The 15,269-nt window shown below is 38.9% G+C and overlaps 1 protein-coding gene and 3 gene segments (V, D, J or C); 1 reads left to right on the top strand and 3 right to left on the bottom strand.

The window, feature by feature from the left end:
• Positions 1 to 63: 63 nt before the first annotated feature.
• LOC128374615 (uncharacterized) lies at positions 64 to 4,063 on the bottom strand. The gene is made up of 5 exons (XM_053334852.1): positions 3,950 to 4,063; positions 3,427 to 3,733; positions 2,934 to 2,985; positions 494 to 545; positions 64 to 386 (listed from the first exon to the last, which is right to left on the bottom strand). Exons 1-5 carry the CDS (start codon positions 3,999 to 4,001, stop codon positions 64 to 66), a joined length of 786 nt encoding a protein of 261 aa, XP_053190827.1. The 5' UTR covers positions 4,002 to 4,063.
• Positions 4,064 to 8,123: 4,060 nt separating this feature from the next.
• Positions 8,124 to 8,602, bottom strand: LOC128374614 (Ig kappa chain V region 3381-like). The segment is given in 2 exon segments: positions 8,124 to 8,443; positions 8,551 to 8,602. Coding segments are annotated over 2 exon segments (372 nt in total).
• Positions 8,603 to 11,436: 2,834 nt separating this feature from the next.
• LOC128374613 (Ig kappa chain V region 120-like) lies at positions 11,437 to 11,973 on the bottom strand. The segment is given in 2 exon segments: positions 11,437 to 11,759; positions 11,867 to 11,973. Coding segments are annotated over 2 exon segments (414 nt in total).
• Positions 11,974 to 12,494: 521 nt separating this feature from the next.
• Positions 12,495 to 14,152, top strand: LOC128374612 (Ig lambda-2 chain C region-like). The segment is given in 3 exon segments: positions 12,495 to 12,503; positions 12,803 to 12,878; positions 13,683 to 14,152. Coding segments are annotated over 3 exon segments (405 nt in total).
• The last annotated feature ends 1,117 nt before the right edge of the window (positions 14,153 to 15,269 follow it).

Here is a 15,269-nt window from a genome sequence, read left to right as displayed (position 1 = left end):
GCTGCAGCAGTCAGTTCAGTTTCTGTTCAGTCTGACTGAGGGAGGTTTTTGTACGACGCTTTTTCACTGTGTGTACACCCACTGATAGTTGGGATAGTGATAACTCTTGCAGTAATAAACTGCTGCATCTTCAGCCTGGACTCCACTGATGGTCAGAGTGAAGTCAGAGTTTGATCCACTGCCTGAAAAACGACCTGGAATGCCTGATACTCGAGTGGTAGCATAGGTAATGAGCGGTTTAGGGATTTCTCCATCTCTCTGTTGGTACCAGTGTAACCAGTACCCCTTATAAACAATCTGACTGACCCTACAGCTGATGGTTGCAGATCCTCCCAGAGTAGATCTCACTGCTGCAGGCTGAGTCACTGTGTACTGGCCTCTGGACTCTGAGGATACAGAGACAAAAACATAAAGCAGCATCATGGTTTTGTGGGTTTCATTTCAGAGGGACAGATGTTCGAAGAGGAGAGGAGTTTGATTCTCTGGACTTTACCTGTGAAGCAGCAGCAGAGGAGAGTCCAGATGAGGGCGGAGATCAAAGTCATGTTTTTGATGAGGAGGATATCTGTGGCTTCTGTTGTCATGAAGGACAGCTGTCAGTCATCCAGTGTTCAACTCTCAGGACTATAAACTCTCCCAGAGCACTGGAGCATGATGCTGCTGATGCAAAGTGGCTCTCTATGGAAATGCCCTGACTGACTTTATAACAGAGGTGGAAAGTAACGAATTACATTTACTCACGTTACTGTAATTGAGTAGCTTTTTTGTGTATTTGTACTTTTTAAAGTAGTTTTAAAAATATGTACTTTTACTTTTACTTAAGTATGTTTTGTGTGAAGTATTGTACTTCGCTACATTTTAAATCACATCCGTTACTGAGTAAAAAATGTTGGCCGCATGTTTTTTAAAGCAAAGAGTATCGTACAGAATCATTAACCAGCATAATACAATGACTTAACATTCATGCAGCCTGTTACACCTGGCAGCTAGCTCTCATAGCGACATATAAACTCTAACACAACACAACAAACTAAAAGAAATGTCCGTTAGACGTTGTGCTGTCATCTGTCTCACTCTTCGTGTAGGACGAGGCATTGAGCATGATGCGTTCACATGTAAAGGACAGCGTCGGAAATGAGAGAATTTAGCGAAAGCTGCACAGGGGCACAGCCTTTTAAACATGGGTGCTTAAAAGTTTGGTCTTCTTTGGGTCATTTAAAGAAAAGTTATTGCTCTTGTGACTTTGACCCGTAGTGATTCATAGATATGTAGTATGACTGTTGGTTTACAACAGGGTGATTGTAGGACTAGGATCAGAGCTTTAGAGGGGCTCAGCTCCTAATGAGAATTTGACATTCAATGCCCTGCAAGTGTTTTAAAAAACCCCAATAATCATTCATTGTTTCCCACACAATATTTAGAGACTATGGAGGGTTTATCATTTATTTTTAGGGGTGCTAAGATCAAATTTAGGGGTGTTAGAAAATCAAAAAAAAAAAAAGTCTAAAATCGCTCCGAGTTTACAGAATCCACAATTATGCCACCTTCAATTTAATGGTTGTGTTATTTGAAAATGTTTTATGGGATGGTCTTCACTAAAATGACACATATCTCCATAAATGTTTTAAATGTTGTGTGTCGACATATTTTGTCATTGAAGCTGAATTTGTAAATGTATACCTTTATCTTTAATTAAAACAACTAGTTAGAGATTTATGAGCCATCACTTTGTCCTACAGCCGCCCCCCCACCCACCCACCCCCGTTATAAAAGTAACTAAGTAACTTTTACTCAAAGTATTTTTTTAACAAGCTACTTTTTACTGTTACTTGAGTATATTTTTAGACCAGTACTTTTACTTGTACTCAAGTAAAATTTCTTCAAAGTAGTGGTACTTTTACTTGAGTCAAATATTTCAGTACTCTTTCCACCTCTGCTTTATAAGTATTTGAATTACTCTGCGCCTGTTTAGTCAATAGATCAATAAATGTGTCAGAATAGTACACACAAAAGCTGATTAATGAAGTTTGGCTGAATCAGTGTAGCAAGCCACTAATAAAATGTTGGAAGGTATGGTGTGCAGGTGGTTGAGTAGTTAGGGTGCATGCCACATATGCAGCGGACCCTGATACGAATCCTGGCCAGAGCACCTTTGTTGAATGTCACATCCCCCTCTCTCTTCCATGATTTTCTGTCTCTCCACTGTCAATAAAGGTGTCTATGTCTGAAAAAAAAAATCAAAAAAATTTGGACATACAATTCATTTATGATGCTTATGCATGTGTTGTTTACATCATTTCTTATATGATGAAGGCGATAAGGAAGATTGGATTGTTGATAGCTAATGCCCAAAGAGAAGCATTAAATGATGGGAATGTTGATGCAAAAAGGCATTGAGATGTTTAGGCAGTGTTTATCTACATAACAAAATCTAACATTAAAATATTTTTTCTTTCTTTTTAAATTGTTAAGTCCTTTTCAGTCAATTTTGCCAGACACATATATACTGGTTTTAAATTTAAAACACAGTCATGTAAAAGTCAGGATTTATCAAAGTGATATTTCATTAATAATGATTAATTTAACTTCTGTGAGCTCTTTCAGTAGGACTGTATGTATTTAATTATGATTTTTTTTTGTGTATGTTTTCTTCCCAGTGTTTTTATTTCTCATCCAAATGTTGATGCCCACTGTAAATGATAAAGATGTTGTCATCAAATAATGTATCCAAACATATTGTTATACTAATATCTGCTGTCACATGTTACTGTGTTAAATGACTCTTCTGACTTTGAGTTTAGAATTGTATCATTTGATTTCACAACTTTACACACATATTGTATCCTACATCCCTTTGTGGACTGATCTGTGTGTCTTCCCTTCTTTTTTCAGTTTATCCCACCCATCAGTTTTTGTTTGAAGTTGCTATTTACTTTCTTAATACACTGGTTGAATGTTTTGATTGGCCTTCTTTGTAAAGAGCTCCTTTAGAGGGTCATAACAGTCATCATTTTACACATAAACTATGGTATTTAAAAGAAAAAGATTTGCAAAGTTTAAGATGAAATTAGAATATTTTAACAGAAGCAGTGAGTCTGTGCTACATGGTGTCCTTCACATGTGTCCTCTCTGTCCTGCTCTGTACTATATTGTTCTGTATCACAGCATGTGATTCTTCAACTGTGTTTGATTCTGACTCTGAGTAAGACTCACTCTAACACAGTGATCCTGTTCTGACACTGTATCAACAATATAATCTTTAAAACTATTTTTACTTTCAATAACTAAAAGTATAATTATATAATTATTGCTGTAATAAACGATTTCTTTCATATCAAACCTCTGTTGTTTTTGGTCTGAGTGCAGCTGTTGAGTCAGATTAGTTCCTCTCCAGCTGAGGGAGGTTTTTGTACGACGTTGTATCACTGTGTGATCGGGTAGCTTTGATACTGCTGACAGTAGTAAACTCCTGCATCTTCAGCCTGAACTCTACTGATGGTCAGAGTGTAGTCGGTGTTTGATCCACTTCCACTAAAACGATCTGAAACTCCAGACTGACGGCTTGAAGTTGAATAAATCAGGAGTTTAGGAGCTTCTCCAGGTTTCTGAAGGTACCAGTAGAGAGCGCTAGTACTAACAGTTGAACTGGCTTTACATTTGATGGAGACAGTCTGTCCTGGAGCAGCAGACTGAGATCCAGGAGACTGAGTCATGATGATTTCTCCTGATGAACCTGGAAAACATGAAAAAGAGGAGAAGGCTCATTGAGACAAATCCAGCTTGGAGAAAGAAGATCAACATGAAAACAGAAGAGTATCATTTCTTTAACATGGAGAATAGATGGAAGAAGGTAAGTGCTGCTTGTTTCAGTGTTTCTCCATCACAGCAGAACATCATTATGGTGAACCTGGTTGCATCCTGAAGCCAAATTTTCAGCAGAGAGTCTCACCCTGAACAAGGAGCCCCAGGGTGCCCAGCAGTAGAGTCAGTGACATCATCATTGTGCTGGCGGCGTGTCAGTGGCTCTGAAAGGTCTGGACAGCCACTGATCAACACTGGCCTCTTAACGGCTGGGAGCAGAGAGGCAGGACAGATATGCAAACACACAGAGTCAGTCAACTGGAGCTGTCCTCAACATATCATGCTGTTTCCCCCCAAAAACCTTTGACTAGTTAAACAACTGGAGACATAATGGAGTATTAATGATAGATAAAAACATGGAGTACAGAACTGTATTTGGCTTCAATCAAGCAGGTACAGAAAGTTGATTCTGTTTGAGAAAATGTGTGTTTGGCTTTAATTTTTAAAACAGGCATTTAGGAAAAAAGTCCCAAAATGAGAAGGTCAACAACACTTTTGGGAGATTATCTGCTAAATCTACTAAAATCTATTGAATGTCTCTTGAGAGGAAGGGTCGGATAAAGGAGTTCATACCTATAAATATATATTATAAATTCGACTGTAGATGAAAACAATAGATTTTCTTTAAATTAGTTTATCAAGGGAATCTATTTGAATTTAAAAACTTCATTTTAATTGGCTAAAATCTTCAATTTATGTCTTTCTACACTTAAGATGGAAGAGTGTCGACATTTAAGTTGCTGTATCACAGTAAGAACTGAAAGAAGGGAGGATGAAGGCGTAGAGATGTATACTCAGATATCATCAAGCTAATTTTATGGAGGTAGAGATTAGATTAGATTAGATTATTTTTTATTTCGAATGCGTGACAAAAAACAAAACAAAAACAGCACATAAAAAATGAAAGCACAGTGTTCTCACCAAAAATAGCGAACCTACACCCGACAGAAAATATAATGCACTGTCAACAACATTCGAAAGGGAGTGGGAAGAAGTCAAAACTTATTGAATCCCACCCCCACCTCTCAAATCAGGTATCAGTCTGAGCAGATGTCTGAGACGCTGATGCATTTTCTTCCTTCTTATTAAAGTTTTCAGATGTTTCTATTTCATCATCTTTTAAATCTACCATGAGTAATGTAGGAGTCTCTTCTGAACTGATATTACTCTTTACCAACATGTGAAGTGTTTGATTGACCTCTATTTCTTTCTATTTGTGATTTGTTATTTAACTTAGACCCATACACCTCAAGCTAAGATGAAGATGATCATTCACACATTTATTTCTTCCATGTTAAATGTTATAACTTAATTTTCATTCGTGTTTCACTTCCCTGGATCAGTAGTGGTCCACAGTGTCATTGTCTGGTCTTAAACACTGTCCTGAAAAAGTTCTCTTTTCCCACCTGTACTGGTGACTTTTACAGGCCCACAATTTATTAAATAATTAAATTAAACACAAATGTAATCACTTTTACAGCTTTACACTGTGGACAACTTCAAGGAGCAGCTAAATGTGTGTGTGTGTGTTCAGTGAACTGTATCAGTCTATGCAGCAGCTTCCAGCTGCAGCAGTCAGTTCAGTTTCTGTTCAGTCTGACTGAGGGAGGTTTTTGTATGACGCTTTTTCACTGTGTGAACGAATATCGACTGCTGAAATAGAATTCACCCATGCAGTAATAAACTGCTGTATCTTCAGGCTGAACTCCACTGATGGTCAGAGTGAAGTCAGTGTTTGATCCACTGCCTGTAAAACGACTTGGAATCCCTGATTGTCGACTGACAGCATTGTAAATGAGAAGTTTAGGAGTTTCTTCATTTTTCTGTTGGTACCATGAAAGGTCATCCCCTTCATCTACCCTGTGACTGGTCCTACAGCTGATGGTTGCAGATCCTCCCCGAGTAGATCTCACTGCTGCAGGCTGAGTCACTGTGTACTGGCCTCTGGACTCTGAGGATACAGAGACAAAAACATAAAGCAGCATCATGGTTTTGTGGGCTTCATTTCAGAGGGACAGATGTTCATAGAGGAGAGGAGTTTGATTCTCTGGACTTTACCTGTGAAGCAGCAGCAGAGGAGAGTCCAGATGAGGACGGAGATCAAAGTCATGTTTTTGATGAGGAGGATTTCTGTGGCTTCTGTTGTCATGAAGGACAGCTGTCAGTCATCCAGTGTTCAACTCTCAGGACTATAAACTCTCCTAGAGCACTGGAGCATGGTGCTGCTGATGCAAAGTGGCTCTCTATGGAAATGCTCTGACTGATTAACAGAATCATCATGGTTTCAAGTGTTATTTATTGCTTGCTGTAATGTTGGTACCATCTGTAAATGATAAAGATCTATTCATTAAATAATGTGTCCAAACATATTGTTACACTAATATCTGCTATCACATGTTACTGTGTTAAATGAGTCTTCAGACACTGAATTTGTCTCTAGAGAAGTTCAGAGGGATTTTATCATTTCATGTCACTAGCACATAAAACAAACACACATTAAAGCTAATTTATTATTTTATGCTGCAATCATTTTATTTATGTCTTTCTATTTTTCTGTACTTTGTTTTTATTATGGGGGGGTGGGGTGGGGGGTTAATTGTATGTTTTAAGTTTCTCAAATTACATGTTTTTCTGTTTTATGTAAAGCACATTGAATTGCCATTGTGTATGAAATGCGCTATATAAATAAAACTGCCTTGCCTTGCCTAGCACATACTCCCCACTGCTGGATAGGATTGGTATAGCATGAATTTTCTTTTATTATGTTCTGTGTTCTCTCCTAAGTCCTGATCCAGTCTGATTGATGAAGGGTCAATGTAGAGGTGGAAAAATGTGGCTCATGCTCTCTTCCACTTCCCAGCATTGGCAGCAGCAGTTTGTGTTTTTTAGCCATGTTTTAGTTCTTTATCTTTGTTAGTTTTCTGTCTGTTTGGTGGGTTTGGTAGTCCTGTTTTCTGAGTTTTAGTGTCTTTGTGGATTTAGGTTGGAGGGGAGAGCCCAAATCCTTTGACCCTTTATGAACTGATCTGTGTGTCTTCTCTTCTTTTTGTTGTGTTTGGCCGACCCATCAGTTTTTGTGAGAAGTTGTTGGTTACTTTCTTAATAAATTGGTTGAATGTTTGACACTCGCAACTTTTTTATTTTTGGCCTTTTTTGTAAAGATCTCCTTTAGAGGGTCATACCAGTCATCATTTTACACATAAACTATGGTATTTAGAAGGAAATGGTTTTGCAAAGTTAAAGATAATGAGAATATGTTAACAGAGGCAGTGAGTCTGTGCTAGTCTGAGGAGAGAGAGGATGAATCGATAATGAATCTGTGTCATGAATAGTGGAGCAGGTGGTCTTAAAGGCAGAGACCAAAAGCAGGATTAAAGAAAAAGGTCTTTATACTTGGAATCAAATGTAAGAAATACAACTAGCTGACTGGATAAAACACAATGCTGAATGCTGTGTGAACTAATGAGGGAATGGGGAACAGGTGACGAGACACAACTGCAGGCTGGGAGTGATTGGCTGGGAAAGACACTGGGAGCAGAGCAGGGCTGATGAACATGATGCAGGGCAGGTGTGCAGGGAAAGTGTGGAGGGAAAAGCTGAACAGAGACACACACTCACAACACACAGACAGACTGGAAGACAGAGAAAAGACCAACTAATAAAGTCTGCTAAAGTAATACTTCAGTCTTTCTAAAAAGTCCAACTCAAAATAAGTCCTCTCCCACACAGTCCAGCCTTCACTAAAAAAGTCTGAGGACATCTGTTGGAAAATAGTAACAAAGGAAAATGAAGACACTAAATCAACCATGACAATCTACTGAGATGTCTCATCCTCATGTAACCAGTTAATACCATAATATCACTGGTTTAATGTCATGTTGTATTAGTAGGATTCATTTTGTGAGTGCAGTCTGTCTGTTTTGATGGTTCAGTGGTGATAAATGTGTAGATCAACAGAAAAAAGTCTGAAAGTTGTGACTGTGTTTGTATCACTGAGAACAATGATGAAAAATAAAGTGTTTATTATCTACTATAGGTTATAGGGTCATATGTCTTATTACTGTGTGTGTGTGTGTGTGTGTGTGTGTGTGTGTGTGTGTGTGTGTGTGTGTGTGTGTGTGTGTGTGTGTGTGTGTGTGTGTGTGTGTGTGTGTGTGTGTGTGTTCAGTGAACTGTATCAGTCTCTGCAGTAGCTTCCAGCTGCAGCAGTCAGTTCAGTTTCTGTTCAGTCTGACTGAGGGAGGTTTTTGTACGAAGCTTTTTCACTGTGTGAACACATACTGACTGTTGGGATAGTGGCCACTCTGACAGTAATAAACTGCTGCATCTTCAGCCTGAACTCCACTGATGGTCAGAGTGAAGTCAGAGTTTGATCTACTGCCTGTAAAACGACCTGGAATCCCTGATTGTCGAGTGGTAGTAGCGTAAATGAAAAGTTTAGGAGTTTCTCCATCTCTCTGTTGGTACCAGGCGAACCAGTTGCTATAAATTTTCTGACTGACCCTACAGCTGATGGTTGCAGATCCTCCCAGAGTAGATCTCACTGCTGCAGGCTGAGTCACTGTGTACTGGCCTCTGGACTCTGAGGATACAGAGACAAAAACATAAAGCAGCATCATGGTTTTGTGGGCTTCAATTCAGAGGGACGGATGTTCATAGAGGAGAGGAGTTTGATTCTCTTGACTTTACCTGTGAAGCAACAGCAGAGGAGAGTCCAGATGAGGACGGAGATCAAAGTCATGTTTTTGATGAGGAGGATTTCTGTGGCTTCTGTTGTCATGAAGGACAGCTGTCAGTCATGCAGTGTTCAACTCTCAGGACTATAAACTCTCCCAGAGCACTGGAGCATGGTGCTGCTGATGCAAAGTGGCTCTCTATGGAAATGCTCTGACTGATTAACAGAATCATCACAGTTTCAAGTGTTATTTTTTGCTTGCTTTAATGTTGATACCATCTGTAAATGATAAACTCAACTCAACTCAACTCAACTTCATTTATATAGCACTTCAAAACAACCACAGCTGAAACAAAGTGCTGTACATAAATAGATAAAACAACACAGTAATGTAAAACAATTAACAGGAAATACATACTAAAATAATTGTTTATTGTTTTTAAAACAAATTAAAAACAACAACACCATAAAACACTAAAACAGGAGCAGAGTCTCTTGCTGGGTTGAAAGCCAAGGAATAAAAATGGGTTTTAAGACGAGTTTTAAAAATGGACAGTGAGGACGCTTGTCTAATATTTAAAGAAAGCTCTTTCCATAATTTAGCAGCAGCTACAGAAAATGCTCTATCCCCTCTGAGCTTCCGCTTTGACCTCGGTACCTTCAGGAGCAGCAGGTCAGCTGACCTGAGGCACCAAGCAGGAGCGTGGGGGTGAAGTAGCTCAGAGAGGTAGAGCGGGGCCAGTCCATTTAAAGATTTAAAAACAAATAAAAGAATCTTAAAATGGACTCTAAAGTGCACAGGTAGCCAGTGGAGGGATGCCAGGATGGGCGTTATGTGCTCCCTCTTACGTACTCTAGTTAAGAGGCGAGCAGCTGCATTTTGCACCAACTGGAGACGTGCGAGGGAAGACTGACTGACTCCAAAATAAAGTGCATTGCAGTAATCCAGCCGGGATGTGATGAAGGCATGGACTACTGTTTCAAAGTGCTGTAGTGTGAGGAAGGGCTTTACTTTTGCCAGCTGTCTAATATGAAAAAAGCTGGACTTCACCACAGCACTAATTTGCCAATCCAATTTAAAATCACTGTCCATCTTAAAACCCAAATTTGAGACTGTTGGCTTAAAATAATCTGCCAAAGGACCCAAATCAAATGGAGGGGGTTCACAAAGGCCACTACGACCAAACACCATCACTTCTGTTTTTTTCTTGTTGAAGTTTAAAAAGTTCAAGGCCATCCAGGCTTTGATGTCTTCAAGACATGCCAGAAGTGGTGTTAGGGAGAAAGCGTTTTTCTTTTTCAGCGGCACATATATCTGGCTGTCAGCATAAAAGTGAAAAGAGATGCCATGCTTTCTCAGGATGGAGCCCAGTGGCAGTAAATACAGCGAGAAGAGCAGGGGCCCTAAGACCGACCCTTGTGGAACCCCATACGGCAGTGGAGCAGAGCTGGATTCTGAAGTTCCAAGGCTCACACTCATGGTTCTGTCAGCCAGATAGGATCTGATCCAGTCCAGCGCAGTACCACAGATGCCCACTAGGTGGCTTAGCCGAGCCACTAGGGTATTGTGGTCCACTGTATCAAAGGCTGCAGTTAGGTCCAACAGGACAAGAATGACATGATCACCAGAGTCATTTGTTAATAAGATGTGATTAAAAACCCGTAGTAAGGCTGACTCGGTGCTGTGCAGGGTTTTGAAGCCTGACTGAAAGACCTCCAGGACATTGTGCTCATCCAGAAATGACTGTAGCTGGGCATGAACAACTTTCTCCAATAATTTTGATATAAAAGGCAGCTTGGAGATGGGCCTAAAATTGGCCAGCACACCTCAAATAAAGCCACTTCAAAGCTGGAAATTGAGGACGAGACGGTGCGCTGCTTACATTTAAAGTCGTTTTTATAAACGGTCGCGGTTCCTACTTCACAACAACAGGCATTTAGAAAGAGGCCGAAAATGAGAATGTCAACAACACTTTTGGGAGATTATCTGCTAAATCTACTAAAATCTATTGAATGTCTCTTGAGAGGAAGGGTCGGATAAAGGAGTTCATACCTATAAATGTATTTAATAATAAATTAGACTGTAGATTTAAAGAATAGATTTTCATTAATTTAGTTTATAAAGGGAATCTATTTGAATTTAAAAACTTCATTTTAATTGGCTAAAATCTTCAATTTATGTCTTTCTACACTTAAGATGGAAGAGTGTTGACATTTAAGTTGCTGTATCACAGTAAGAACTGAAAGAAGGGAGGATGAAGGTTTAGAGATGTATAATCAGATATCATCAAGCTAATTTTATGGAGGTATCAGTCTGAGCAGATGTCTGAGATGCTGATGCATTTCCTTCTTTCTTATTAAAGTTTTCAGATGTTTCTATTTCATCATCATTTAAATCTACCATCAGTAATGTAGGAGTCTCTTCTGAACTGATATTACTCTTTACCAACATGTGAAGTGTTTGATTGACTTCTGTTTCTTTCTATTTGTGATTTGTTATTTAACTTAGATCCATGTACCTCAAGCTAAGATGAAGATGATCATTCACACATTTATTTCTTCCATGTTAACTATTATAACTTCATTTTCATTTCTGTTTCACTTCCCTGGATCAATAGTGGTCCACAGAGTCATTGTCTGGTCTTTAACACTGTCCTGAAAAAGTTGTCATGTCCCACCTGTATTGGTGACTTTTACAGGCCCACAATTCATTAAATAATTAAATTAAACACAAATGTAATCACTTTTACAGCTTTACACAGTGGACGACTTCAAGAAGCAGCTAAATGTGTGTTTGTGTGTTCAGTGAACTGTATCAGTCTCTGCAGTAGCTTCCAGCTGCAGCAGTCAGTTCAGTTTCTGTTCAGTCTGACTGAGGGAGGTTTTTGTACGACGCTTTTTCACTGTGTGGACACCCACTGACTGTTGGGTATGTGGAGACTCTGACAGTAATAAACTGCTGCATCTTCAGCCTGAACTCCACTGATGGTCAGAGTGAAGTCAGAGTTTGATCCACTGCCTGTAAAACGAACTGGAATCCCTGATTGTCGAGTGGTAGCAATGTAAATGAGAAGTTTAGGAGTTTCTCCATCTCTCTGTTGGTACCAGGCTAAGTAGATCCCACCATGAACTTTCTGACTGGTCCTACAGCTGATGGTTGCAGATCCTCCCAGAGCAGATCTCACTGCTGCAGGCTGAGTCAATGTGTACTGGCCTCTGGACTCTGAGGATACAGAGACAAAAACATAAAGCAGCATCATGGTTTTGTGGGCTTCATTTCAGAGGGACGGATGTTCATAGAGGAGAGGAGTTTGATTCTCTGGACTTTACCTGTGAAGCAGCAGCAGAGGAGAGTCCAGATGAGGACGGAGATCAAAGTCATGTTTTTGATGAGGAGGATTTCTGTGGCTTCTGTTGTCATGAAGGACAGCTGTCAGTCATCCAGTGTTCAACTCTCAGGACTATAAACTCTCCCAGAGCACTGGAGCATGGTGCTGCTGATGCAAAGTGGCTCTCTATGGAAATGCTCTGACTGACTCCAACAGGGACTTGGATTACTCTGACGATGCTGTTTAATCAATGGATCAATCAATTGATCAGAATATTGATTAGGGTGTGTCAGCGATTCATTTAATGTGGTTACGACTTCATGTGAATTGACAGCTTTTTTTTTTTAGAATGTAATTTATTATATTTAAACGTATTACCAGAAAAAAATAATATAAATTCAATACAAATTAACATTTTAAATAAAATTACATAAATATAAAATGTGTGTCACTGTGTTGTTGTCAGTTGTCAAATTACGTTAAAAATGTTCCAAACAAGAGTCTAATTTTAGTGAGTTTGTTTGTGTCAAAGTCAGAGAGCCGTGTCTCTCTACAGTGAGAGGTTTTTGTACGACGACTCATTGAGTTTGTATCACTGTGGTACACGTTCGGTGGAGGAACCAGACTGGATGTTGGAAGTAAGTCAAATGTTTAAATTATTCATCATTTCAGGAGTTATTTTATTTGTATTGCTTTTTTGTGATTCTATTTTTTTCGTGTCCACTTTCATATAAAACTCTTTTTTGTAAAGAACTTGCATTTAGAGACAAAGACCACTTTTGCATTTAAAACTCAGGAACTTATTGTAAAGAAAATAAAACATTGAGTCAGAAGATAAAATATTATTCAAAATTTTAATGGTGAAGCTGCATTTTGAGAGCTTGTAGTTTTAGTTCAGTGTTCAAAGTCAGAGAGCCGTGTCTCTCTACAGTGAGAGGTTTTTGTACGACGACTCAATGAGTTTGTATCACTGTGGTTGACTTTTGGTGGAGGAACCAGACTGGATGTTGGAAGTAAGTTTCTGTTCAAATACTAAATATAATATTGTTAAGTTATGTTTAAAATTGAGTTTCTGAATACTTACAATAGATGAAAATATAATTTTTATTTACAACACTTTTAATATTGATGTTTGTATTTCTCCTCCTTTATCATGGAGGATAACTCAGAGCTGCTTCACTAAACGTTTCTATTCACATTCCTGTCATACTGAAATTTAATAACTTGACGTGTAGAAAATATGACAATTTAGATTCATTTTTAAATTATTTTCTAAGAGTCATTTTTATTTATCATCTCAACATTAAGTTTTTGTTTATTTGTACAAATTAAATTGAACAGAGTGATGATAAAGAAGTTTGTTTGAAAATGTGCCAAATTTCTGATCTCTATATTGTTTCAAATTTAGTTTGAAGTCATTTGAACAGTTTGCTTAGTGATGTTTGAAATCAGCTGGTGGTCAGTTCATCTTCTGTGTTTGGTTATGTTTCCAGTGAGTGTTGTAATGTAACGCTTTGTTCAAATATTTGATGATTTGGAGAAGAAAGTGATGAAATGTTCTTGTTTTATTTGCAGTGTAGTTTGATATATTTCAGGTCAAACAGTACGATGAGTCTTTCTGTGCTGATCTGCATGAGAGGTTTCTTAAAGGGAAGTGAAACAATGTGTGAGTGAGTGACTGGTGGAGCAGAAAAGACATCTGACACAAACTCCTTAAAGGGGAAAATCCACTCTCACACAGTAACGCTGTCTAACTGTCTGCTGTTTTACTGACAGTTGTGTGGTCCCTGTCCTCTAATGTGATTGGTGTCTCCTAGGTGATACCCGTCCCACACTGACGGTGCTGCCCCCCTCCAGTGAGGAGCTGGACCAGGGCAAGGCCACACTCACGTGTCTGGCCAACAAGGGCTTCCCCTCAGACTGGAGTCTGACCTGGAAGGTGGACGGCAGCAGCAGCAGCTGGGATCAGAACAGGAGCCCCGCGGTGCTGCAGAAGGACGGCCTCTACAGCTGGAGCAGCACCCTGAGGCTCACTGCAGACCAGTGGAGGAAGGTGGGCTCTGTAACCTGCGAGGCCACCCACGGCTGTAAGGCTCTCTCAGAGACACTGAGGAGAGACCAGTGTTCCCAGTCGTGATCTGACTCACTGGAAGTCTGCTACTGGTTTTACTCTGCTACTGCTCTCACTCTGATCTCTGCTACTCTGTTGTGTTTTTCTCTCAGTCTCTTTAAATGTTGCAGTAGTGATGTTTCTTGCTCAGTGATTTCAATATTTCTAGAAAATAAAGATGTGTTTATCCAATCAATGATTTTTGCTGTTTTTATTATCATTATTAGCTGTCAGTTTCACTTCACTGTAATTTTAAAAACATATCAGAACATATTGATTCATTTTGATCATGTATTTCACTCTGATATACAGAACTTTATATATTAGCCACATCAACAGACATAATGAAGAAAAAGGATAGAAGTGGTGATGAGGCATCTTCTGTCTCTACAGTTCTTGACAGACAGAATTTGTATGTTTGTACTTTTGAGGCTGCATATGAACATTTAGCTAGAAATACACAAATAGTGTTAAAAAGGCAGGTTAATGAAGTTTGGCTAAATCAGTATAGCAAGCCACTAATAAAATGTTGGAAGGTATGGTGCACAGGTGGTTGAGTGATTAGGGCGCATGCCACATATGCAGCAGACCTTGGTACAAATCCTGGCCATAGGACCTTTGTTGAATGTAACATCCTCCTCTCTTTTCCATGATTTTTTTGTCTCTCTACTGTCAATAAAGGTGTCTATGTAAAAAAAAAAAAATTTGGAAGGTAAATTTGGACATCCAATTTGTTTTTGACGCTTATGCATGTGTTGTTTACATGATTCCTTATATGACGAAGGCAAAAAGGGAGATTGGATTGTTGCTAGCTAATGCCCAAAGAGAAGCATTAAATGATGGGAATGTTGGTGCAAAAAGACATTGAGGTGTTTAGGCAGTGTTTATCTACATAACAAAGTCTAACACTAAAGTAATTGTTCTTTCTTTTTAAATTGTTAAGTCCTTTTCAGTCTTTCACCAACAATTTTGCCAGACACATATATACTGGTTTTAAATTTAAAACACAGTCATGTAAAAGTCAGGATTTATCAAAGTGATATCTGATTAATAATGATTAAATTAACATCTGTGAGCTCTTTCAGTAGGACTGTATGTATTTAAATATGAGATTAATTTATTTTTTTGTGTGCGTGTTTTTTCCAACATTTTAATTTCTCGCCCAAATGTTGATGCTGGTGTGTGTGTGTGTGTGTGTGTGTGTGTGTGTGTGTGTGTGTGTGTGTGTGTGTGTGTGTGATCATTATCAGTTATTAGGAGCTAAAAGTCTTTGGTATTTGTTCACCTCTGATGT

This window comes from Scomber japonicus, chromosome 15 (assembly GCF_027409825.1).
Source record: "Scomber japonicus isolate fScoJap1 chromosome 15, fScoJap1.pri, whole genome shotgun sequence".
In the NCBI taxonomy this organism is placed as follows: domain Eukaryota; kingdom Metazoa; phylum Chordata; class Actinopteri; order Scombriformes; family Scombridae; genus Scomber; species Scomber japonicus.
This window is presented reverse-complemented; position numbering and strand designations above follow the sequence as displayed.